This window comes from Python bivittatus, unplaced genomic scaffold (genome assembly GCF_059951505.1).
Source record: "Python bivittatus isolate LINGU-HERP-01145 unplaced genomic scaffold, Pbiv_v1 ctg000590_np1212, whole genome shotgun sequence".
Lineage (NCBI taxonomy): Eukaryota > Metazoa > Chordata > Lepidosauria > Squamata > Pythonidae > Python > Python bivittatus.
In genome coordinates, this window is record NW_028277086.1 from 16,641,257 (window position 1) to 16,668,380 (window position 27,124).

The following is a 27,124-nucleotide window of genomic DNA, read 5'->3' on the forward strand; positions in this document are numbered from 1 at the left end:
CTGCTATAATACACTAACTTTTCATTGTAAGCATTAAACCATATTAACATACTTCAACAGAGTATGGAATATACAGTGGTACCTCTAGTTACGAACTTAATCATGACTCTGGTTGCAACTCGAGTTGGCCTCAAGTCGAGGTAAAGTTTCCCATAAGGTTCAATGTAAATCTGGTTAATCCGTTCCACCCTCTGAATCTGGTCGCACCACGAGGCAAATTTCCCCATAAGGTTCAATGTAAATACGGCTAATCCGCCCTCCGAATTTGGTCGCACCCCAAGGTAAATTTCCCCCATAAGGTTCAATGTAAATACGGCTAAACAGTTCTGAAACATATGCATTTTATTTTTAAACCTCAAAAACCTTCCAAACGTCACAAAAACCTTCCAAACGCCACAAAACACACCACAAGCCTCACCGAACATCTCCTTGCTACCGTGATCTCGCCCACAGGAAGCCGCAACCGCGTGGCAGCAGGGAAAATGGCCGTGGATCTGGTTCGTAAGTAGAGGCGAGTTCGTAAGTAGAGGTAAATTTTTGGGGCCGGAGCTGGTCGTATCTTGAAAAATTCGTAAGTAGGGGCATTCGTAAGTAGAGGTACCACTGTATATGCATATTTATTGAGCTCCAAAAGTGTAGAGGGAAGTGTTCATTAGTAAGCTTTTATTATGGGAGTTGAGGATATACTACAAGATCGTTCATCCTTAACAAATAAGGCATCAACCTAACCCTGCAAAAATCAAAGAGGAAATTGTATTTGAATACAGTGGATATATCAGGAGCTGTCTTAATTAAGATATTAGATGTTGTGCTCCTTTTGTTAAGAAAAATAATGACTGGAGGAAAGTAGTTACATATAGTTAGTTGAAAATGCTTACATTCACTTATGATTCATAAATACATATTTATTGTTACTACTCTGCTGCCTTAATAACCAATGCCATTATTCCTTTTAAAATTGCATTCTTCCCTGAAAGTTTCTTACATCTATGTTTCTTGTATTAATGAAATTAAGACTGAGCCTCATTTTGTGGTTATATACTGTATGCCAGTGTTGTCCAAACTTGGCCACTTTAAGATGAGTGGACTTCAACTCCCAGAATTCTCCAGCCAGCATGGCTGGCTGGGGAATTCTGGGAGTTGAAGTCCACTCATCTTAAAGTGGCCAAGTTTGGACAACACTGTTGTATGCAGTCTAACTATTTTGTAGAATAACCACTAAAAGTTTTTCCCACTAAAATCATCAGTCCTGATCAGTTTGTTCGAATCATCAACACTATCCTATATTTGTCTTTCTCACGCAACAACTGTGCAAGAGTCTTGTTGCACTTTTGCTCTATTATACTTTGCTATTTTGACTCCCTCTGCACTCCTTTTTTTTAACAAAAAGAGATTTTTAAACATTTGCTTTTAAAACATTTGATGGCAAGAGAATCAGAATAATTTATGCACAGACTTATACATAAATCTGTATCTGTTTAACCTAACATAAGTTTCATTATTATATTTTTGGTGCTTAATCTCTGAACTCATATGATGTATTTTTTCCTTAATTAAAACCTGCCACTTCCATATAATATAGCAGATGGCAGTGACAAAAATGATTATGGGACATGACTTCTGAATATATTACTTTAATTCATATAATATCTAAAATCCTTTATAAATAGCAACAGCTGTCAGATATAAATATGGGAAAAGGAGATCTTAAAGAAGAATGTTTGAGTTTCCATTGTAGAAGTAGGGATAAAGTTATAGTTCAAATGTGTTCTGTGTTCTATGAATTTTCTAAAATCTATATTTTTGTTACTATAAATCTCAACAATATTGCTCTTTAAAGAAGTTGATTGGACTCAAGGTGTTAGTTACATGCACCATTAAGCACGGAGCATGAACATAAAGCACCTTCTGTTCTCTGGCAGTGGTAAACTACTGCTGAAGAGGTTTTTTTCATTTTTTTTTTTTTTAATATCAGGAAGAACATATAGCAGTTAGTAGAATTACCTACACATAATTTTTACTTGTTTTCACACTAGACAATCTTACTATTTACCAAATTTCCCCACCCCTTGCATTTTAAAGCATACACTTAAGACTTATTAAAAAGTTAACTAGTCTCTTTCCATGTCTGGTTTTCTTCTTGTCCAGACTTCTCCAGATTAGGTTTCTACTTGTGCAACAGTTACATCATTCTCACATGTCTGTGTTCCAAAGTTCAAGCCATTAATTGGATGACCCCATTACAGTATTTCTAGTTATTTATTGCAGCAAGAGGTATAAAGATGTTTCATTTGTAGTCTGAATATCAAGGACATTGCTGTATATATTTATAAGTGAATCTTGCTGGTTTATTGAATCAGTTAGAAAGGATAATTTAGGTCATTGATTCCAGCCTCTCTCTCAATGCAGAATCCAAATCAAAGCATCTCATACACAGAACTGTCTAGATTTGTTTTGAATGCTTCTAGTGAATGCAAATTCACACCTCTTTGGGAAATGGGTTACCTAGTTGAATTGCTCTTCCTGCCAGAAATGCTTGTTGTGTGTTTGTTATAATGCAATTGGAATTTGACTTCCTGTAACTTAAACCCATTATTTCATGTCCTGCCCACTCACATGAGAGAAAACAGATGTTGATCTTCTAAATTATATTAAATATTTAAAGATTATTGGCATATTCTCCCATCAATCATCTTTTCTCAAGACAAAGTAAACACAACTTATTCAACCTCTTGTCACATGTCTTTGTTTCTATTTTCTTGATTATCAATAGAAGAGAATATGTGTAGCTCAGGGGTGACCTGTGGAATCCTTGGGGTTCTCTGAGCTTGGTTGTTTTCTTGCAAACGTTTCATTACCTGGCTAGGTAACATCTTCTGTGCACTGGGCCAGGGAATGAGACTTCCCTAGCCAGGGAATTAAACATTTGCAAGAAAACAACCAAGCTCAGAGAACCCCAAGGACTCCACATTTCTTGATCATCTCTGTTGTCCCTTCTCTGAACTTGTTCCAATTTTTTTCTGAATCCTTAAAGTGTGTTGCCCAAAACTAGCCTTAGTACCTGTGAGATCTCACCAGTGCAAATCAAAGCCAGTCTAGTTCACCATTCTCATCCCAAAGTGATTAGCCAGATCCCAACAAGGATGAATATAACAGCATTTTCTCACTCATATTCTCTAGCTTCTAGAATTCAGCAGCATACATAGTCATTGTCTTAGTCGCTGTTAAACTCATACTAATAAATGATTTCAGTCTAAAGCCTCCATGTAGGCAGACATCACTCCATATAAGTAGCAGTTCTATAACTGGATCATATGAAGTAGCATGTGAATAACTCTTTTTATTTTTCTTGATCCTCCTTCCATTCAGAATTCACTGGATGGCCCAAGTTTTAGTTAGGTTTTTGCCAGAAATGTATTCTGCATTTTTTCAGCCATTGTAATCCAGACTGATGCAAAAGAAATTGTTTTCATACTCCCCACCCTACTTTAAGGAGAAAAGTGTTTTGAAAAAGTTCTCATGGGTGAAATGGGTGAATCTTGCCTTTATAGAGTGGGTCAGAAATGTGTTTCATTGTATAAGCCTCTCTCCAACAGATAAGGGACTGTTTGAGTAAGTCCTGATGGATCTTCACAGTTAGTGTCTGAACTTCACCTTGCCCAATTGTGCAAGTCATTAAACATTTTAAGACACATGAGAACATATGCAAAATAACAACAACAACAACAACAACAACAACAATGAGTAAATTTGGAACTTAACACTGAATCTTTCTTTTGCAGTAAAGACGTGTGGATCTAATCTTCAGGGACCAGGCGGCACTTTTACATCCCCCAACTTTCCTTTCCAGTATGATAGTAATGCTCAGTGTGTATGGGTTATCACAGCCATCAATCCAAATAAGGTAAGTTTAACTTTAAGTGTGTTTTAATACCAGTATCAAATAATAAATTAGAAAGTCCATAAGGAATCAGAAACAAAGTTAGAAAGATTAGCTCATTTGAGACAATGTGTGTGTGCATTAGAGCTGTACAGTGTTTTGGATTTAAAGAAAAAGGATACTTTAGAGTACTGATATAACATCTACTGGCAATTTATTAAAGCAACTGCATCTTTTCCCAGAATTGGTCTATTACCCTCCACAACTACAGGATGATCTAAGAAAAAAGAATGCACTTGGTTTTATGAATCAGCAAAAAAGGCTGTTCTCCTAGGCAAACTTAGACTGATGCAGACAATAAGATCTGCAATTACAAGTTTGAGAGCCTTTTTTTGGTGTATTGTAAATCCTGAGGCAGTGATAAGTGCTTGCCATTCCATCAAAGAGCAACCACATTCAAACCGTTCAAGAAAAGTTGTTTGCCTTGTAATCGTGCCAAGTGCTGCAAGTTGCCAGCCAAGAGACTTTGAAGTCAGAAATTTTGAGGGGACTAGTTCAGGACTCTGTAGGTCAGGTACCAGAGACTTTCACAAATGGCTGTCCAAAAGCCAAGACAAAGGTCTGATTACAGGGCAAGGAGCAGGAGGTACTTGGAGCAAGGTGTCCCAGGAACACAGGTCTGGAAGCAGGAGAATTGTTTCCAAAAGGGGAAGGTGATATGGACAATGCTCTTGAATAGCCAGAATCCTTGGTTGTTCTCAGAGGAGTTAATGATCATTCCTCTCAAGGAGCTGGGCCAACCTTCACTGCTCAGTCCTTTTTACCTGACAGTGTGATTTAGGCTTGGCACTTTCATAAGGTCAGGCTCTGATGCCTTACTATCAGAATCTACAGCCATCTCAGACTCATCACTCACAGGTGGATGACAAACCTCTTGAACTACAAGCTAAGAATTCACAACATTCTCCTCTTCATGATCCAAGTTAATGGAGTCAGAAGCACCCATATCAGAAGCACACTCAAACATGCTTTGAAGAACTTTTTTGCCTTCAAATGCAAAGCCCTGCATGTTCAAGTGTTTCAGAAATATTATGATGAACATCTGGGGAATTCTGCAGGATTGGTGTGTCTGAATCCAGGTGGAATTGTGTCACGATGAAATTTTTAATACAGTATGAAATCACTGTTTCTTATGCATTCACTATAGAGCAATTTTGTTGATAATCAAACTTAAATTGTAGACTTACATTTCAATGTATAGTATTTGATTCTATCTTCAGTCCCAATTTCTTTAGCATATGACTAGAGGTAGTAATTCTCCAATAACAGAGACATCTTAAAATTATTAGCATATCCTAGTTTTGTTTCTGTTTATTTTTGCTTTTGTTTTGCTTTAGATACATTCTGGCATCATTCACTAAGATAAGTCTTCTTGCAATGTTCTAGAGGTGATATATTTGGCCCAGGGATAGAATCAGAATTAGATATAGAAACAAAATGGATACAAATGCATGATGATGATGATGATGATGATGATGATGATGATGATGATGATGATGTGTATATTCGTGTGTGTGTGTGTGTTTGTATTTCTAGCATGTTATTTATTTTTAAATGTAAATGTATCTCTACTATTCTTATATAATAGTGTGATTCTTATATAGTAGTTGACTTCCTTCTTTTAGAATGCATGGATATTAATACACCATTATAATTCAGAATGTACCATTATGGGGTTGATTTATGATATTTCAGTTAATATAACAAGATGACAGTTGCTATTTTGTCATTATTCATAGTCTTAGGCATGTTACAATTCTGTAGATGACCTTTTTTCACCCACACCAGCAGTTGTATACTTCATCCTGTCAGAGATCTCATTTAATGATGGCTCTCCTGTTTGCTTATGGACCTGTTATTTTCCCTTTCTTTCTATTTTCTCCCATTGCTTCTGAAATGCTTGTTCAATTTTTGTCTCAAAATACTATAATACTCATTAGGGTTCCTTAATAGATTCTGGATTGGAAAAACATTTTTTCAGATATGATATTTGAAATAGGAACACTATTTATATATTACTTTGGGGAATGTGTAATGTGGTACTCAAAGTTTTGGACTAGGACTACGGACAGCCAGGTTCAACTCATTGGATGACTTTATACCAGTCATTTTCTCTTAGTCCAACAGCTCTTGCAGAAAGGTTGTTACTGACTCCTGGAAGAAAAACAGGATAGGATATGAATCTAATAGATATACCTATCTTTGGAATATCTTGCCCCTGGAGGTGAGATTGGCCCCCTCACTCCTGGCCTTCCAGAAGGATTTAAAGACCTGGCTCTGCCATCTGGCCTGGGGGGGGGGGAGGGAAGACATCAGGGGTGGGGATGGCTAGCCCCTTAGAGGCCTGGCATTTGCTACTCTGAACCATCAACCTCCTGGACTCTTTCTTTTTAAGTAATTGTTTTGTACAGGTTTTAGGTTTTATGTAATTGTATATTTATTTATTGTTTTAATGAGTTGTGAGCTGCCCAGAGTCCCCCATTAGGGGGAGATGGGCGGGGATAAATTTAATAAAATAAATGAATAGATATATAAATAACTGTAGACAAATAAATATGAACAATGTTCTACAAAGTATCTTCTTAGGGAAATTCCTTATGGAACAAAGACATGTTTATTTCTTGCATATTTTTGTAATTAAAATATGATTATCAGAAGCATTATCTTTTTTTTTTTTTTTTAGAAATGATCTCCATTATATTCACTATATTGGTGCATATTACTTATAAGTAAGTCCACTGAAATTAATGGGCATTGGAAAAAAACGTGGATGGCATAACTATATGTTGCAAGAAAATCAAGCAATACAAACTGCATTTTTTTCACTCTACCTCCAATTGTTTTTGTCACAGCTGATTGAAAAATAAAATTAAATTAAATTAAAAAATAAAATAAAATAAATAAAAAAATGAAATGAAATGAAATGAAATGAAATGAAATGGGATCCCCTCATCTGAAGTTGGAGTTTCTCCTTCCAAGGAGCATAGGACTGCATGTATTTAATAAACCAGTTCAGAAGCCTTCTGAATCTATATATTGTATGTCATCTTTAAGAGAGAAATCATTTGGACCAGCAGTTGTGGAGGAAATTGGGAAGATCTTTCTTCTGTCTTGAAGTTGTTTAAGGCCACTTGCATTTCTTTGTTAAGTGAAGTGTGTCATCTCTTCACCTTGGCAGAGCAAATCACACCACCTCCATAGCACAAATAATGTCATCCAGGTGAACAACTTGTTTCAAGGCCTACTAAACAGAGATATGTTTTAATTAATGTTAAAGGGGCAAGTGATTACCCATTAATTTTCAGTGTGGTTTAGTTTGTACTTTAGCATAAATTCAAATGACTATAACATAACCTCTGGCAAAGCAAAGCTTAAAGAACTTTGTGAACGAGTAGTGAATAACATCATTAGTTAGCTTGCATAAAGAGCTCTATTTTTTCCCCCCAGAAAATTCCTTTGTGTTGTATCGTGGTTAATGCAGCAGTGAGGTCAACTGGCAGTGAAATTAAAAAATAACAATCACAAAACTAATTATTTTATTTTCCACTATTTATACCTTATTTTACTCAATACAACATTTATCGTCTTAACCTGATTTGTACTATTTTTCTTATCAGTAAGTATTTTGATCATGGACTAATTACTATTTGTGATAACGCTGAAAAATCCATTCTTAATTAAGAAAAAGCTAGAAATCTCTTTGTACAATCAGACTTTTATTCAAAATCAAATTGAATTTAATATAAAAAGTCATCAACATATGAATACAGTAACTTTAGCCATAATAATAAGTGAGAAAAATAACCTCATTCAAATAGAATAAATTATTTTCATTTCTTTCTTTTAGAAAACGGGCTATAATTAGCTGATATTAATGAAATACCACCTTGAGTATCAGAAATGGATGCTATAAATAAATAACTAAATAATGCATGCCACCCAAACATTCTCAATGTAGATAGCCTGCCTTCCTGCCTGCCCCCTTCTTCCTTTAATACAGGTATGCACACAAATATATGTGTGCAATTCCCCACCCCCAAAATTGTACATACTAGTGAGATTTAAGCTGTTTAGTTTCCCATATTGTGAAAACAAGGAGCTGAAAAAATGTAATAATTGTACCAACCAAATTAATATTTGATTTATTACCAATAGGATAGAAATGCCCAGTTGTGTTACTATTATTGCGGTTACTTTTACTATTTTACTATGAATACTACTACTGCTTTAAAGACTGTTGCTTTAAAGGCAAGATCTAAAGTGGAAACTGATATGCATACTCAGAGCTTTTTTTTCCTATCAGTTTTGGCAACAGAGTTCTACAGAGACAGCAATTTTTGAAAGTCAATAACTACTTTAGATGTTTTATTTATCTGGGACTTCTCAGTGGTGTATAAGGATGTGCAAGGCAGCATATCCTGTGAATCTTCTTGATGACTTCAGCAAACCTACATTAGAAATCAGATAATCCTGTGGTAACTCATGTTGGATTTTGCCATGTGTAAAATGTTAATCCACCTTTTTCTTTGAGTCAGATGAGTTTTATAGTCATTTTTGAAAAGAAGTTTGTATTCTAGTCAACATTTAAAATCAATTCACTGTGACTTGTTTAATGTAGAATTCTGCCATGTCAAAAACTTCCCATTATGAAAAGGACTGCTTCAGATGACTTAGAGAAATTCTATAGAGGAAGAGTAGATCAGTCATTCTTTCCCTTCTGTCATTTCCAGATAAATGTAAATGAGAGCTCAAGGCATATGTCTCTAAAAAAGTAAAATAAATGTAGAACTTACCTAATATTGACTCAGGGCATCTAGCCCACTATCTTTGACCCTGGCCAGCAATGTTTCTCCAGTATTTCAGGTAGGAGTTTTTCTTATCTGACCTTAAGATGCCAGATCTGAACCTCTGACCTTTTGCATGCCAAGTGTGCACTCTGCCATTGATTATGGTAATCTTAGCTTCCTGCATATATATAATAGGGGCACAATCATGAACAATGGCAATGGAGGATAAAGTAAAAGAAGCAACAGAAGCTGGTGCAGCAGATCAAAAAGCATAGTGAAAATCTAAAGATCATTTCTTGAGAGCATCTTGGAAATATAATTTTGATTTCAGCCCACCATTTGAAAAAAATACCCATAACATTCTATTAGAAAGCTAATTTAATTAAGCTTTTGGTAGATTCACATCTGCCTGAAACACTGCTCAAATAGACCTCATAAGCCATTCGCCATCAAACTGGAATGAGATCAAATGGGTTGCCCCAGGTTTCATTCTTTTCATTTTTTAATTTGTTTAAAATATTAGTCTTGTAGATAAAGAGGGGAAGAAAACACTGACCAGATCTGTGGATATTTACAAAACTGGCTGGATTTACTCTAGAAAATAGTGTACAGTTAGAAAATAAGAACCAGGTTGAAAACAACAGAATTAATTTTAACAGACAGAAATGCTTTCTTGCCCAAATCATTTCTTGGGGGGTAAAAAGATCAGGAATAGGAAAGGTGATGCCAAGCTTGGTAAAAGTTTTAATGAAAAGAAATCTTGGAATGACAGTTGGTCATAAGCTGAGTATGAGTCTGTGAAGTGATACGGCCACAGAAAAGATAAATACACATTTAGCTGCATGAACAGAAATGTAGTTTCCAAATAAGAGTTCCATTCTATTCTGTATTGGTGAGACCCAACCTTAGGTTCAGAGGTCATTTAAGACAAACTGGAACAATTTGAAAATAAAGGGAGTAAACTTGATCAGGAAACTGGAAGCATTTTGCAAGGAGAGATTTAAGGAACTCAGTATGTTTAGCCTTGTGGGGAGGAAAAAAAGGACTGAGGAGAGATATAAATAGCATTCATTCAGGTGCCTGAAGGGATACTTGAATATTTATTCTATTTGTATCCTGCCAAATCAATAAGGACTCTCAGCAATTGGCAGCAATCCAGTAAAACATAGAACCAGTTAAAACATCCACAGTGAACATCATTAAAATTAAAATTGTAAACAATATAGAATAAAAATGAGAATTATTATAATGAAAGAAAATAAATTTCATAACCCAAATACAAAATAAAAAAGGAAGACAAACTGAAGTTTAAACAACAACAATTCATTAGTCACAAAATGCTCTATAAAAGAGTTCCATCTTAAACAGCTGCCAGAACATTAAGAGGGATGGTGTGAACCTTTATTCCAAGGTAAAGCTATTCCATAAGTCATGAGCAGCAGCTGAGAAGCAGCATCTCTTGGCCTCTAGTCCACCTATCTCACTGTAGTTGGGAAAGGTACATAATACTGTTTCTTATTTTCCAAGAGTGCTGAAAATGGAATAATAAACTTAAATTATAGGGAGGCAGAGTCTAGTTGAATATTATGAAAAGTTTGTTAATGACAAGTTGAATCTGTCACTTGAAGAGATGGTGGTTTCCATTTACTGGATGTGTTCAAGCAGATTCTAGATACATATTTTTCAAAGATACTTTAATTTGAATTTGTGGATTGAACCCTTTCCAAATTTTTGATGCAAATTTAAGTCAAATGGCATGCTGGGGACAATGCTTTGGTAAAATCTTGGATCCATTTCACAGAAGGACAACTTGATCTCAGTTTGAGTCTGGAACTACCAGCACAGTAGCAAATGTATCAAGGAACCAAGCACATGTAAACTTCCCAGTTGTTTAGTACGGGCAGAAGAAGACTTAGCTGAGGAAGTACAAGTAGCAGAAACATTGGGGGGAAGTGATCAACATCACTGTAAGGGAAACTGAACCTTTAAAGGAAATGAAATCAGTGAAATGAGGGGCAGAGGGTGGGGAGAGAAGGAGGACAGCAAAAGAAGCCAATGAAGATCTAAAAATAATAATAAAAAAAGACACATACAGGAAATGCAAAGGGGGCCACAAAGCAAAAGCAAAGAGGTAGCTCTGAATTGTGGAGCTAGATTCAGGAAAGTGAAAGCTCAGAAATGGAGAGAGTGAAGCAATCACTTTGGTTGCTTCTCTTTTGTGCTTTATTTCCCACGCAAATTGCTCTTATCGGATTCATCAACCACCTTTCAGTTCTGTATTCATGGAAAACCTATATATTCAAATCTATTTACTTTATCACATGCTTTCTCTAAACCAACAAACGTAGAAGAAGCTCTCTCATGTTCATACATATTAATTTGGTCTGCATGTGCTCTACCCAGCACAAATCCTCACTTCACTTCTCCAATTTTGGTCATTCTGTCCTTATGTATGCTTCCAATCAGAATTATGCCAAAAAGATTGACAAGCACGCTTAGCGCACTTTTTGCATTTACATTCTCTCAGCATTTATGTATGCCTTTCCATCATTTTTTTCTTGGACATATCACTGTCATTCCCATGCAAATATCTAAAATAAATACTCCTTCCAGCATTTCATCACTTCAGTTGCATCTGAAATAATTTTGAATCAATTTTACTTTTAATTCCATTCACATTGTTGCTGGTCCCTTTTTATAACTTTTCACCCACTTCCAAAACATTTTTAAAAAATCTGTTCCATTTTTAAATGGCTGTTGTATAACATTTCCAAGGCCTTCATGACTGCTGTACTAAGTGCTAGCCTGTGGTATATTTCTTGGCAGCCTCTTCCTTTACTGCTGATGGTTGATCCTAAAAGACAGAAGCTATCCACCGCTTTGATATCTTCATTGTTGGTTCTAAGGCTGGTTGTTCCACCTCTTGTCATTAGTTTAGTCTTCTTTATATTTAATTTTAGTCCCGTTTTTTCACTGTGCTTCTTGACTTTTATTACTAAGGCTTGCAGATTCTTTGCATTTTCAGCCATCCTCCGATTTTAAAACCACACTCATCTTCTTCCAAACCACCTTCTCTTAATATATATTCAGCATATAGATTGAATAGATAAGGGAAGAGTATACAGCCTTGCCTCACTCCTTTGCCAACCTGGAGCCAGTCTGTTTCACCATGTTTTGTCCATGCTGTGGCTTCCTGCCCTGTATATAAGTCTTTCCTGAGGACAGTGAGATGTTCTGGGATTCCCATTTTTCTGAGCACTTTCCACAGCTTGACATATTGCCACAATCAAAGGTGTTTCTATAATCAATGAAGCACGTAGTGGCTTCTTTTTTATATTTTTGGTTTTGTCAATTATCCAGTGTGCATCAGCAATAATGTGTTTATGGGTGCAATTCAAGGCACTGGTTGTCAACTTTAAAGCTCTTCATGACTTGGGACTGGGTTACCTCTTTTACCCATCTAATCTGGTCTGGCAGGATGAGTGTGCTCCTGGTCCTGTCAGCCAAAGAATGTTGCTCAGTGGAGACTTGGAGGGGTGCCTTTTCTGCCATAGTGCCTGCCCTCTGGAACATTCTCCCTTCAGAGATAAGAATGGCCCTGACCCCGTTGGCCTTTCATAAGGCCTTGAAGACCTGTGCCTGGGTCTGGGGTCCCGAGTATGTTCAGGGACCTATTTCCTGGTTATGTTAACAGCTATGGATTATAATTTTTCTCAGCTACTGTATATATTTACTTTTTTTGTATTGTGTTTGTAACTGGTTTTAATTGATTTTATGATAGTTCACCGCCGAGGGTCACTTGTTTGAGATGGGCAGCCATATGAATTGAATGAATAAATAAATACTTGTTTTAGCAAAGTATAGGGTAGACCTTGGATAGTGGATTCTATGAGGCAGTGGGCAGGACATGAACTTGCTTTGTTTGAGCCCCAAATTCCCCCTTGCTAAGAATTGCTGGAGGATTGGGCAAAACCCTATAAAAAGGAACACAAATAAAAGATTAAAAGGACACAGACTCATTAAGAAGAGTGAAGAAACAGAATGACCCTCACAGAATCAAACAGCAAAGACTAATTTCAGAATGAAAATTGATCCAATGATGAAAAAGTGATTTAAGGAAAACTTTAGAATTAGCAATAGAGATGTTAGCTGCTCTAAGCATTCTAGGCTGATCAGATATTAAATAGTAGTATATTCTAACCTATCCCAGTCATTGCTATACTGTCACTGTGAATAAAAAAGGTGGAAGAACTATTTTAAATTGAAGGTAAAAGCTGCTGCAAAGAAATTGTCTGCATGGTGGCAGTTGTCAGAGAAAAAGGTCAAAGAGTTAGGTTATCTCTCAGAATGTACTCGGGGAAGTCATATAGCAAGACTCCGTATGATAGTAGGAAGGAAGATAATTTAATTTGTGAATTAAAATAAAAACCTATTATCATGGCTCATAAGTCATTCACTCAATCAACCATAAGTCTATGTGGAATAGGTTTATGGTATGTACATGGGAAAGGATCCATATTATGTTTGGCTCCATTAGCAAGTACATGAGACACAACTAGATAAACCTCAGGGCAGAAATGAATGACACAGAATATATTAGCTGTATCTGTATACAGCTTTATCTAATATCTGGTTAAAGTTATTATGTGAAAATGAAAAAAGAGGGAATTTAATATGATCAGTTGTGAGTATAATATTTAGTAAGATAGCCAGATCCTGGAAAATAATTCCAGAAGACAGGAAGGAAAAAGTGAATCAGAGGCAGTTTGGATTATATTGATCATTTTCCCCTGTGGGTACTTATTAAAGATACTATACATTTAACTTCTGGAAGAGGGAGGAGATGACCAACATCCCATCACCTATATAATTCTAAATACAGAAGTCTTATGCTATGATGAAAGTCTAGTTCATATGGGTCTTCAGGTTTTCAGCATGTTAGCCATTATTAATGCCTTCTTTTTAAGGTTTGTTTTTATTGCTGAATGTGAAATCACCAATGCATTGAACCTGAATGTCTTTTTAAAAATAATGCAATTTCGACTATGATTGTTGTGTGATCTTGCATATCTAACTTCTTATCTTGTGTAGGGAGAGGCTATATTTCCTTCAATAAAACTATTCTAACTATTCTAACCCTCTCCACTTTTCATTCTCACTAAACGTTACAGTATGCAATTGTCTCAACAGTACATTCCACATTTATATTACATACCAATTATATAATGCATAATTATTATATGATGCTCCACTGAAAACTTTGGAATTAAAACACTGAAACTGAAAGTAGATAAAGCAAAGGCAATAGCATAGTCAGTAAATTACAATAAATTGCAGGGATAATAACAAAAATGATCTTTCCCTATTACAAACAAATGATATTATCAATGAAGAAAGATAGATTTTCAAGTCACCTGGTACAAGTTCCTCTGCATTCATATTTCCATTAAGGATGCATTAATGGCAAAACTATAACTGACAATAAGTGTGTGTTTGCAACTATCTTGCAAGGTTTTGTAAAACTGCAGATTTTACCACTAGAGTACAGTGGGGAAGCTGAATAGAAAATTAAGAGAATCACAATACACGTGAAGAGAGAATTCATATCTTTCTTTTCAGCTATCTGGAAAAAAAATCTGTCTTTTGAAAACAGCTAATTTAGGAAAAACATCTGCCTTTTGAAAATAGAATTTTTATTGGCAGAAAGTTCCCACTGGTCTCAGAAGTTTACCTTCCTTTTCTATCACTCATCCCATTCATTTAATACTACTCAAGCTGATAGTATTTTTTTTTAATTACCAAATATATCTAATTTGACATTGTAAGTTGGCCCTAAGGTGAACAGCGTCTTTCTTACCAAAGTATGGCTAAAACAATTTCGGAGCTGAAGTTGCCTCAGGAGCATTCTTGGGGTGGATGGGGTGGGGGCTGTTTCAAAAAAGTCAAGATCGCAGCTATGACTGCATGATTAAACCCTGCTTCTTTTTATGTGGGTTGATGACTTCTTTGATCCTTCCCTGTAGATACTCTGATTGCCTCATCCTTCATCCCAAGAGATCATCACCAAATTACTACTGACTTCTGTGCTTGCATTATTGTTAATCAGAAGTATGATTGCTTAATTTTTCAAGTTCTGTATATAATAGAAAGGAACAGAGTTTGGGCTAATTTAAGAGAAAATCAGGCCTGTAGGTCTACTACTTGAAAAGGTGAATAGAAAGCTGCAGCAGCTTGATTTTCTTTTAAGCCCTTGTTTCCAGTTATTTCTATTTGCTTGTCAAGTGTTTCAGTTACCTGTTTTTGATGAAAGCCAATTTCTCAAGAAATCTTCTGCTGAGAAGCACTTTAAGAAATGATTGTCTTGTGACCACAATGACTTCTGTGACTTACATATCAGCTTATATGAGCTGACAGAGAAATAAAGTAAAAGCTCAGCTGGGAAGGAAAAATCATGAAAGTCAGATATAAACAACTAAGAGCTATAGTGAATAAAGGTATTAGTGTAGTCAACATCCACTGTAAAGTTCTGAAGACTTTTCTGTTAAAGCAGCCTTCATTCAGAGATGTGGGAGGTGGGCAGAACAAGGGGCATTTGCTTGTTAGTTTAATGCATTTTTATACTATTATATTTCAAAGTGCATTATAATAAGCACAATTAAAATACAATAATAAAAGTAGAAAGTTAGAACTTTGTAACATTTTATCTTCATAAAGCAGAGGTGGGGAATAAAGCAAAACCATTCGTCCACCATTCATAGCGGGAAGATCTGCATGGTAGGTCTTCAGCAGACATTTAAAAGGTATAATAGTAGATTCCCCAAAAGTTTCAGGAGAAATATTATTCCAGAGAGAAGGTGCCATGACTGAGAAGATCCATCTGTAAGTAACTGCAGATGATATGCTGTCAGTCTCTGCATGCAACAAGACCTTCTCTAGTGACCTTGTCAACCAGGTCTATAACAGCAAAGTTGTTCTGCCTGGTGGTATTCTTATCCCAATTTTTAGAAATGATATGCCCTATCTATCTCTGGACTTTCTCCATTCCTCTGCTTCTGTCCAAGTTACAAAAGAAAGATAATTTGGGGAAAACAAACAAACAAACAAACCTTGTGGATCTAGACTCAGCTGAACTTAAATGGCACTCACCTTACTCATTACCAATAAGTACCATTTATTTCAGTAGATCTGTTCTAAGTGTGAACAAATCTGGATCCAACCCATTATCCCCAAAGATTCCTGATTATGGTTTTTAAAGAATGTCATGGCACACTTACATTATTCCTGGTGCTGAGTATTTTTAAGGGTAAGTGTGGCTATTTTCTGAATGCAGAACTTGAACATACTTCAATTACTTCTTCGATATGAATAATTTAGTTCTGATAACATTTTATACCAAGTGCAGAATAGGACAAAAATATTTGAATAGTGAAAACCCTAGGTGTGAAAGTGTAGGAAGATGAAGATCTGTACTTTATTAATATTTTCTGTCATAATCAATCCCCCTCCAGACTCGTAGAAAATGAAAGCAATAAATCACAGCAATAAACTATTTGTTAAATTCTTACTGCTGAAAATATTTATAGTGATATCCTGTAGTTTCCAAGTCTTTTGAATTCATTTTCCTTCCTTCCTTCCTTCCTTCCTTCCTTCCTTCCTTCCTTCCTTCCTTCCTTCCTTCCTTCCTTCCTTCCTTCCTTCCTTTATGCTTTCTTTCACCTATTTTACTCCCACGTTTTGTGACCTCATTTTATAACAAAGTACTGACTTTAAAATCTTTTCCAAGAAAGGTTCTTGATATCTTAAGATATTTGAAAATAACCTCATATTTCTTGAAGAGAAAGTATGTATTTATATTTCAAGCCAAGTCTTGTTTGAATTGAACAACTCACGGTGGCATCATGGATGTGTTCATGCAGTTTTCTTGGCATCTGTCATAGCTTCTCCCTAGTCATGTGGGGTTGAATCCAATTAAAGAGACACATAATTATCCAGTTATTACAATAACTCAGAACTAAGTTATTGTAAATAAACAAATAAAAGCTAAGAATTCATTTTGAAAAAATGCCAGCAACTGCTGAGTAAGTCCTTTTTATAGTAATCCTCAGATTTCTTGCATCCTTTTGTCCTTCCTGCTCTGCATAAAAGACTAGAATGACTTCTCTTTTGGGTGGGAGATACTATTTCCATCTGTTACTTGTTTTGGCCACACCCTAATTTAATGTCAGGTTGTTTACTTTTGACTGTGTAAGAACTAACCTCCATAGCAGCAATGTAGAACTGGTTTGCCATTACCTGTATCCAGGGTTTTTTCCAACTTCCCAGTCTTTCCTGCAACCTTATATTCCCTGGTTGTCTCCCATTAACTAGTGCCTATTTATCTTCCAAGATGAGACAGGTTCAGCTGGGTGCTGCCACTTGCTAAGGCATGCATTAGTTAATTAAATGCTCCAGGTTTGATTCAGAAGAGGTGCTTCAGAATATGCAGGAACATAAATGCAGTACCTGTCTATGAGTCATGAAAGCAGCTACATTTTTTCTCAGGATAACATGACTGCTGAGCCCACATATTCCAGAGCACTTTCACCAAATTGAATCCACCATTTTCCTCATACACAGAATCTCACATTACATCTTATTTTAAGTACAAGCCAACAGAAGTGGAAGGTTTTAATGCAAGTCAAACACTGCAACATAATCAATTCCATTGAACCATCACAACATGCATGGATGGATGGATGGATGGATGGATGGATGGATGGATGGATGGATGGATGAATGGATGGATGGATGGATGGATGGATAGAGATAGATGGTTGGTAGGTAGGTAGGTAGGTAGGTAGGTAGGTAGGTAGGTAGACAGACAGACAGACAGACAGACAGACAGACAGATAGATAGATAGATGTTCACCACTAGTGCCCATTTTTTAATGTAAAACTCAGAAAAGTGGTCAGAAATGTCATACATAAAAGATTTAGAAATTGATGAATGCCATTTGGGAAAACAATCCCCAACTCTGCCAAATATTCTGCATTTATTTGGCAAGACAGAACTTATCACTGAACGAATTGCTGAGGTCTCTGATTATACATTGATTTGGAGGGGAAAAAAATCATTTGCAATTGAATTAAAAAAACAAATCTGGAATTCACATTGCAGTTCAGAGGATGAGAACATCTCTCCATTATCAAAATAAGCAAACAATTTAAGGCTTAATTATAAACAGCAGCCAGCCATGACTCTTGTTTTTCCGTTGTCTGTCATAACATCTTATACAATGAATAAGATATCATGCCTGCATTCCCCTGAAGAAGAAGATCTGCAACTTGGGGGTCCTCATGGACAAACAACTCACAAAGGAAGCAGAAGAAATGGCTAGAATGGTCTTGGCCAATTGTCACCATGTTTAGACCCAGAGGTTTTAGCAACAGTGGCTCATGCTGTTGTTACTTGCAAAGTTACACTATGTTCTACTTAGGGTTTCAATGGAAGACTACTCAGAAACTTCAGCTGGAACAAAATGCAGGACCCTGTATGTGAGAGCCACTTCAACAGTGCTACACCAATATTACTAAAGTATGTTGGTCCCACCTTGTTTCTGAGTCAATTCAGAGTACTAATTATGACCTATAAAGCCCTACATTACTTACTTATGGGACAATCTCCTTTAGAGGAAACCTATCTTTCCCATTCTATCAGTCCATGAGTGAATGCTTGGGGTTCCCCTTCTTGTCAGATTATGGGGACTGGACCCAGAAGCTGCCCATCCCTGTGCTTAAGAAATCATTTGGAGATTGAAAGATATAGCACAGATTGTTTTTAAGACTTCGTGTTTGTTTTTAGTTTTATATTATTATTATTATTATTATTATTATTATTATTATTATTATTATTATTATTCATAACAACATGAAATCACAGCTGCCAGTTCTTTATCTGGTGTTGGCCTTTATTCAGACTGAGTTCTTCCCAAGAACCTAAGATGTCACAATGTATCAGTGTAGTATATGTGTGGATCCAAGCAGTTGTGGCCTTTTCTATTTGACAGATGGAAATTTTGTTGATGCGCAGATTTTCTAAGTGCTGTCCAAGGTTTTTTGGTATGGCACCAGTGTGCCAATAACCACTGGGACCCCCACTGCTGGTTTATGCCATCATCTTTCAACTTTGATTTTCAGATCTTGATACTTTGTGATCTTTTCCAATTCTTTGCCTTCTATTCTATTGATGTGGCAATCCTGGTATTGCCACATCAATTATCCACACTTTCTTTTCAACCACAGTTAAATCTGGTGTGTTATGTGCCAAGACTCCATTCTGTAGAGAGAGGATTCCTTGGCCTTGCCCCTGTTCCCTTCTTTCTGCTATAGCATGTAGGCCTCCATATTAAAGGAGGAAGAATCCCATTTATTTATATTTTGGAAGCCCTTTGTAGGAATGTGATGGGCTACTGTAACCCAGACCATCAGTTCACCTGTTTGTCTCTCTCTCTCCTTTTTTTTAAATTTTATATCAGTTTTTTAGATATCATCATAGCAGAGAATAATCAAGTATAATGTTACTTCCCTTTCCTTTGTTTAAAAGGATAACTCAAATTCAGTACATTGCATTTTTAAATGAATGTAAATAGAAATTGGATATCCCAGTATAAACAGCTCAGGGATCAGCAATATAAAATAGCTAAGATTATGAATTTAGAACATTTGGATGTTCTTTATTCTTCAGAATAAAGCATTATGAGAGCAGTGCCAGCTGCTTTCCTGCTGAAGCAGGAAAGCAAATAGCATGGGGGTCTGTGGAGTCCATGGCAGACCTTGTGCCTTTTTCTGAGGGCATTTGGCATTGTGAAGGAAATGGCAGTCTGGAATGGCTGCTCTCCATGATGTGCTGATATAAAAACTCCTCCGAGGGAGTCACTGAAGTAGATGTGGCTTTTTGGAACTGTTGCCTGGTCAAGTCACATATGCTCAGCAGAGTAACACTCTGAAAAGTGCTGCTCCTACCTCCAAGGCCTCAATCTCTGGTGACCTCAGAGGGTGGCTTTGGAGGATGGATGTTCCAGAGAAGAGTACACCCATTTCAATGCCTTGGCAATGTCAGGGCAGGCAATTGGCGAGCAATTCCTTTGTGTGTAAAGCTAGGAAGACAGAAAGTTATGGTTTGGCCTTGATGCTTTGCCTTTCCAGGCCGGTAATCTGATGCAGAAGATTCTGCTTCATGAGTAGGCTGGCCATGTTCAACACCACACATACATGGAAAATTGTTCAACCATCATGAAACTGAGATCATATCTGGGAGAACTCTGAAGAACCTGGTTCACTCTTAGAGCAAGAGATCAGTTTAATATTGTTACTGGTAGAAGACAAAACCCTTTTAGGAAGTCATCTAAAGGAGTTTGATAAACTCTGTATATTATAAACCCTGATTGAATGCAGTTTAATCACTCTAAAACCATTTTTACTCAGCTGGTTACATCTGTTACATCATTTCTGAAGAAATTAAAATGATTACCATTTTATTTTCTGAAAATTATAATCAGGAAAGCATTCTGCTGTTTTAGAAATCTTCTGTTTTTTAATCACACAATTCCATTCTGCTGACTCTGTTGCTGCATCAAGGATGCAAGACCTCTGTTATCTTGAGGCCACACTCAGCAGAGAGCTTCAGTGTTATAATACATTCTAGTAGATATTCAATACATAATAATATTACACACACACACATTTTGTCTTTGGAACAGAGAGAGAAACTGCAGCCATTTGACAAAGAAAGGAGAGAGTATAGGCACTGGGGAAGGCAATGTGAAGCACTGGAAAGGGTTGAGGATAGGTTGGGGAGAGGAGGGCAGCACAGGGCAGCTGGAGGGAAAGGCTGGATGGGGGCAGCAGCAAAGTCTGTTGGAATGCAGGGTTGGCATTATGATTAAGCCCCACCCCTTTTGTACCTGCATCAACATTTGCAGCACATACAAAAGGGGTAGGGCTTCAATCATGATAATCACATCCCCCACGTTGCAGATTTTGACCTCCATAGGGACTGCAGAAAAGCAGTAAGAAGCTAAAAAAGTGTGAACAGGCTGAGGAGAGTTGGACAGAGAAGGAAAGACAGAGTTTGATGTGGTGAGGAATCAAAATCACTGGGAGTTGGGTGCTACATACATATTTATTATTTATTTATTTTGTGCCTTTCAGTTACTGTTGACTCCTGGTGATTGCCTGGACAAGTCCCTGCAGTTTTCTTGGCAAGATTTCAGAAGTGGTTTGCCATTCTCTCCTAGGGCTGAGAGAAAGTGACTGGCCCAAGGTCACCCAGCTGGCTTTGTGGCTGAGGCAGGACTAGAACTCATGGTCTCCCAGTTTCTAGGCTGTTGCCTTAACCACTACACCAAATTGGATCTCTACATAGTAGTAGTAGTAGTAGTAGTAGTAGTAGTAGTAGTAGTATCTGGAGACAGCAGAATAGAAGGGAAAGAACTGGAGAAAATCACAAAATATAAAGACCTGCAGATAGAAGTAGAACAACTGTGGAAAAAGAAAGCAAAGATAGTACCAATAGTAATAGACACCTTGGTGCAATTCCAAAACATCTGGAGCACCACTTGAAGACCTTCAGCATTGACAAAATCACCATCAGTCAATTGCAAAAGGCAGCTTTACTTGGAACAGCTTTTCTCCTGTGATGATACCTTTAACAACATCAAACAACAGCATCTGTCTATCCCAGGCCCTTCAGAAGGACTTGATAGATGGATAAAAATGCCAAATCGAGTCTAAACATCTGGCTGACTGTGCGACCAACCATAATAATAATCAGGAAAAGAAGGCAGAGAATGGGCAGGAGAGTAGAAAAAGATCATGGGAGATAAAAGCAGGTTTGGGTATATCAAAAATGTGATAGAAGGCTGGAAGGAATTATATGCCAGGTGGACATATGGGTAAGAGTAGGTTGGGATATGTGAATCAATGACTATATTCAATCATCCTCCAAGCTGGCTATGGGCCTCAGAACTGTTTTGCCCTTTTGATTTTCATAAATGATTATTGCTGCCTGATTCATCTAAAAGTAATCTTGATCAATGTGAGAATATGGGTTGGCTTCACACTGTTTTCAGTGGACTTGCAAATTTATCCATCCAGCTTTTTATGGGGAATCCAAGCAATGCCATAGCCTAGCTATTTCTACCTATTATACTCTGTCTTGTCCCATCTTCTTTTTAAAGACCAGATTTGGAGATTGATTTTATATTTGTTAGCGCAACTGATTCACTTCTTAAGCAAATGTACTATATGTGGCCATGCAATTATTGCTCTAGAGAGAAGCCCTATTTCAACTCAGAGCTCTAGTGGAGTGCATCAGTGGCAACAAAAGTACAAATGTTATATTGCTGTATTTGTACTTCATCAGAGCAAGGGAGCTGAAGGAGAGATTAACAGCTGTAAATGTAATAAAAGAACACTTAAAAGAGAATATGTACATGAAAATTGGTTATGTCTGAAAGGTGAGTATGAAATATTGGTTAACCACTTTGTAACTAGAAAAAAAAATGGCTCATTTTTTTAAGCCCTGTAAAATAGTTTCTTCCTTTATTATTTTTAGACAGCCATAGTTTTGTTACTATTCACAGCTGTAATTCAGGAACAAGCCCTGCATGTTGTTAATGGAATAAAACACTATTAAAACTTACATGGACCACAGCCATAATTCCATTTGCAGATAACAATGTCCATTAAACTGTCTCAGGGAACAACTGTATAGCTCTGGGGCTGAATTCTAGGAACAATAGGATATATCAGAATGTCTCTTCTAGGTTGGAAGAAATTGTCTAGCCTTGTATATGGAAATTCAACATCAGAGTCATCTCCTGCCACCTTGCCAGCATCTGAGATGCAATTTTCTTGGTCATAAAGTCCCTAATGATATGAAAGGAGTGGAATGGAATGGTGAAGGTCTCTGGGTTCTTAAAACATTTTGATGTACCGGCTTTGTAGAAAGTAAAATAAAATTAAAATTTCTTATAAGAAAAGATTGGATTTTTGCTATTGAGGAACTATCAGTGAGTCCCATGAAATTCAAGGAACTTCTCAAATCTTTGGTCTCTTCAAATGTAGTGAATTGGCCAGTTAAGTGCTCACTAAAGAACATTTCTGACTCCATTTATTGATATTGCTTTCATGCCCCATTTGTCTTTATTAATGAATAAAACAGCCGGGAAAAAAATGTTTTATATGATTTTCTGTACCCTTAGGACTGATTGCTAAATACTCATACCAAAAGCTACGTTTTTTTGTTTGTTTGTTTAAACCAGGGACTTTTGAGTTTTAAGAGTGGGAATGGGGACAAAGTCCTCTAAGATTAATGTTTTTCCTTCCTCCCTGCAATATTTTTGTGCTGCCACACTCTACAAGGCCTAAATTATTTTCTTTTTTATTTACTTACTTATTTACTTACTTACTACGGCATGTATGCTACTTGATTCCAAATGGCCTTGAACAGTTTATATCAAGCAACAAAAAACATTAAAATAGAATCAATTGACAATACAAACATAATATAAACATTCAAGCTATCACTTCATCTAGCCATTCATTCCCACATTACCATATTAAGTGTCCCAATGACTAGATCTTAAACAAAGGCCCTCCTAAATAGTCCTGTTCTAATGGCTCTTTTCAAGGTAAGGAGCAATGGAGCCAATGGATTTCCAGCAGAAGGCTCTTCCAAAACTATGCTACCTTTCAAAAATACAAATTTCTTGCTATACACAAATTTCTTGGGGGGGGGAGGAGAAACCCTCAGTATCCCTACCTGAAACATGAGTATTTTGAGGGTTAAAATCCCACTCAAAATGGCCCTTTGCCCCAGGCATTTTTTAACTTCATTCCTCAAGCCAATACTAGCTGAATCACCCTATCTTGTCCTTTGCCATGTTCCAAACATCAATAAAATATAAACCATCTTCAGCACGGATCAAAATTTATTTCATTCTTCTGCAGTCTGCCAATCTGTTGCTGGCAGGGCTGGAATTGTTGAACTGTTCCAAGCAGTATAGGATTATTCTGCCAGTGTTGGCAGTATCAGTGATGCAAGTTAATTTTCGACCTTTTTTTTCATATAAATTACCGTGTTTATATGAAAGGAAGACAACCCTGAATTTTAAAAGATCCCCACAGAAAGGAAGAATAGGCAGAATTTCTTTCTTTCTTTCTTTCTTTCTTTCTTTCTTTCTTTCTTTCTTTCTTTCTTTCTTTCTTTCTTTCTTTCTTTCTTTCTTTCTTTCTTTCTTTCTTTCTTTCTTTCTTTCTTTCTTTCTTTCTTTCTTTCCCTCCATCCCTTCCTTTTCCTCCCTCCCTCCCTCCCTCCTTCCCTTCCTTCCTTCCTTCCTTCCTTCCTTCCTTCCTTCCTTCCTTCCTTCCTTCCTTCCTTCCTTCTTTTCTCATTTAATTAATAAAATTAATTAAAATTAATTGCTTCTAGAATGAACTGATTTTATCTGTATACTGTATGCCAATCATCCTCATGCATGGGAACACATAAGTAAACACACACACACGTATCTCACTCCTCTCCACAACAAAACTAGAGGGAAGAGGGGAAGAGGAAACAGGACAGGTTGGGAAAGGAAAGGAAGCAGAGCCCTGTTTAGGCATTACAAAAAGGGTCAAATTAACCAGGAAAGAACTCCTTCCAATTATGTCTAAGTTTCAGACTTAGATGTCAGTATGTCAGCGTCCATTTGTATATTTGGTCATTCTTTTTCGTTCAGTAGCCTCTCCTGTTCCTATTAAGTAATGGAACATGATCCTCTCCAACTCACAGTTAATTGCTGTGGGAGGAATCCTCTCTGTTCTCAGTTCATAACGTGTGTTGACCTCCTTTTTGGTGTGCATTTGGGAGAAAAATCATCATGGAGCAGGCTGCAATCCCTCCATGCACATGCACTTGATTCCATCTGTATTTTAGTCTCTTAGGTGCTGAAATCCTGGCTTCTGGATTATGCATGAATAATCCCATTTCTGATAATTAAGTGCTGTTTATAGTCAGCATGCTTTGGTTTATCTGTGTACCAGTTTTCAGAATTTGGAGCAGTTTGAGGAATAATTTTAAGTACATTGCATATTTTTATTATGCTTCATTAAGTCAGTGTCAACCTTATAGGTATTTCTCCTGGACAGTATGTCCCCAGCCTGGTCCTTCATATCTTCAAAACGTACACCCATCACCACTGTAATTAAGTCCATCCATCTTACTGCTGGTCATCCTATTTTTCTCTTTCCTTCTATCTTTCCATCTTCAGAAAGTTAGGTTTTTACATACTGTGATAATACAAGCCTGGTCATTTGTGCCTCAAGGGAGAATTCTGCATTGATTTGTTTGATGATCCTTCCCCCCCACCCCCTTGGCTATCCATGATATTCTCAGATCTGGAAAAGTTTCTAACACCAAAGTTCAAAGCACCACTGCTTTTTCTGTCCTGCTTCTTTGAAGTCCAGCTCTCACTTCCATAGAATGTAAGAGGGGAAATAATTCCCTGCACACTTCTGATCTTTGTAGGTCTAGAGACGTCACAGCATCTAAAAGGTATGACGTATAAAGCCCCCTGCTTTGTACTGTTAAAAATAAAGACAATTAAAAATGTCCCTTTTTAAATTGCATCCAGTAATCTGAATGTATTAGTTTATACATTAATCGTTTTTCAGATTTCTAGATGATAGGTAAGTAGAGGTCTGAAAAAATGAATGAGGTATAAAGATTTTTCTTCCAAAATAATTCACTGTTTTCCCTTCTTCCCTTCTCTTGCCTTCCTCAGAATTGGTTATGAAAAAACTGTAGCCAAAATCAGAAACAGTACTGTTGAGTATTAGGAAGTTCTTAATTTTCACAGTGTGAAATACTTGTAATTATGATTGTATTTTAGATTCATAAAATCTAAATCTACACCACATTGCTTGTGCGATGCCTCAGCTGTCTAGCAATAAGAGGGCAACTTTACACATGGATAATTACTGTTTGATGACTTGCAGGTAGAAAAAAGTCATATTTATCACTTCAAACCTAATTCATTTTAATAGGTGAAGTTCATATTTTTAACTATATGCTCTTGCTTGACACATATGCATATTCTAGGAACGACCATGAGATACAAATCAGTCCTGAATATGAAACCTACTGGGAACTTTAGAGGTGAAATGAAGTAAAGGTGAAATGGATCAGTCCAAGTGCCTCAAAGTGAATCTGGGCCATTCCAAAGCCTCATGAATGCTTAAACATTTGGAAGAAAGCGAGAGGTAGACAGTGAGCATGCAAAAATGGCAATTTTTCCTTCCAGGTTTTCTTTGTAGGGAAACTGTAAGGTGGGAAGGGAAAATTTAAGAGAACCCAGTTTGGAAATGAAGAGTCTAGCTTCAATCACAAGAATGGTAAATTATTTACTTATTTATTTATTAATCACATTTATATAGTTGCTCATCTCACTAAAAGTGACACTGGGTGGTGTACCTCAATTGACTAAAGCCCAGATACATAAAAACAATCATTATAAAAATATAAAAAATCACTATATAAAAGGAGAATATTATTTAAAAAAATTAAAAGAGAGCAAAATATCAACCACAATGGAGCCATCTCAGAATGTCTCCAGTTCCCTTCATCCCCTAAACCTGGTGACAGAATCGGATCTTGAGGGACTTCTGGAACAATAGCAGGGATGGAGCTAACCTGACTGCAGGGGAGAATGTTCCATAAGGTGGGCTCCATGGCAGAGAAGGCCCACCTCCTGGGACCCACCAAATATAAGTCCCTGGCAGATGGTGTCTGCAGTATGCCTTCTCTGCCAAATTGAATAGGATGGGCTGATGTAATCGGGGAGAGGTGGTCCCTCAGATAGCCCAGTCCCATGCCATGAGGAGTTTTTAAGGTTAAAACCAGCACCTTGAATTTGACCCTGAAGCAGGCTGGCAGCCAATGCAGCTTGAGAACAGAGGTGTGATATGTGTTTTTCTAGGAGCACACATAAATGCCTGTACCATCACATTCTGCATCAGTTGAAGCTTCCGGATACTCTTCAAGGGCAGCCCCATGTAAAGTGTATTACAGTAGTTCAATCTGGAGGTGACTAGGGCAGGAGTGACTGTAAGCAGAGTCCCCCCTCCCAATCCAAGAAAAGGTGCAATTGGTGCACAGCACAAAGCTGTGCAAAGGCCCTCCCTGCCCTGACAGCCACCTGCTCTTTGAGTCTAGGAGGAACCCCAGATTGCACACTGGAACCAAAGATGACATAGTCCTAGAACCAGGGGCAGAGATGTATAAATGGGTATCATCAGCATACTGATGATACCCCACCCCATGGCGATAGATGAGCTCATCCAGCAGCCTCATGTAGACAAATAGGAGAGGAGAGAC

General features: G+C 37.1%; 1 protein-coding gene across 2 annotated transcripts in view; it reads left to right on the top strand.

Moving 5' to 3' along the window:
- The window catches only part of CSMD3 (CUB and Sushi multiple domains 3), a 623,909-nt gene that overhangs the window by 302,111 nt on the left and 294,674 nt on the right, over positions 1–27,124 (top strand). For both annotated transcript variants that reach the window (XM_088149036.1, XM_088149037.1), the window contains one exon: positions 3,783–3,904. In XM_088149036.1, coding sequence (XP_088005162.1) covers positions 3,783–3,904 — 122 coding nt within the window. The remainder of the gene's footprint in view (positions 1–3,782; positions 3,905–27,124) is intronic.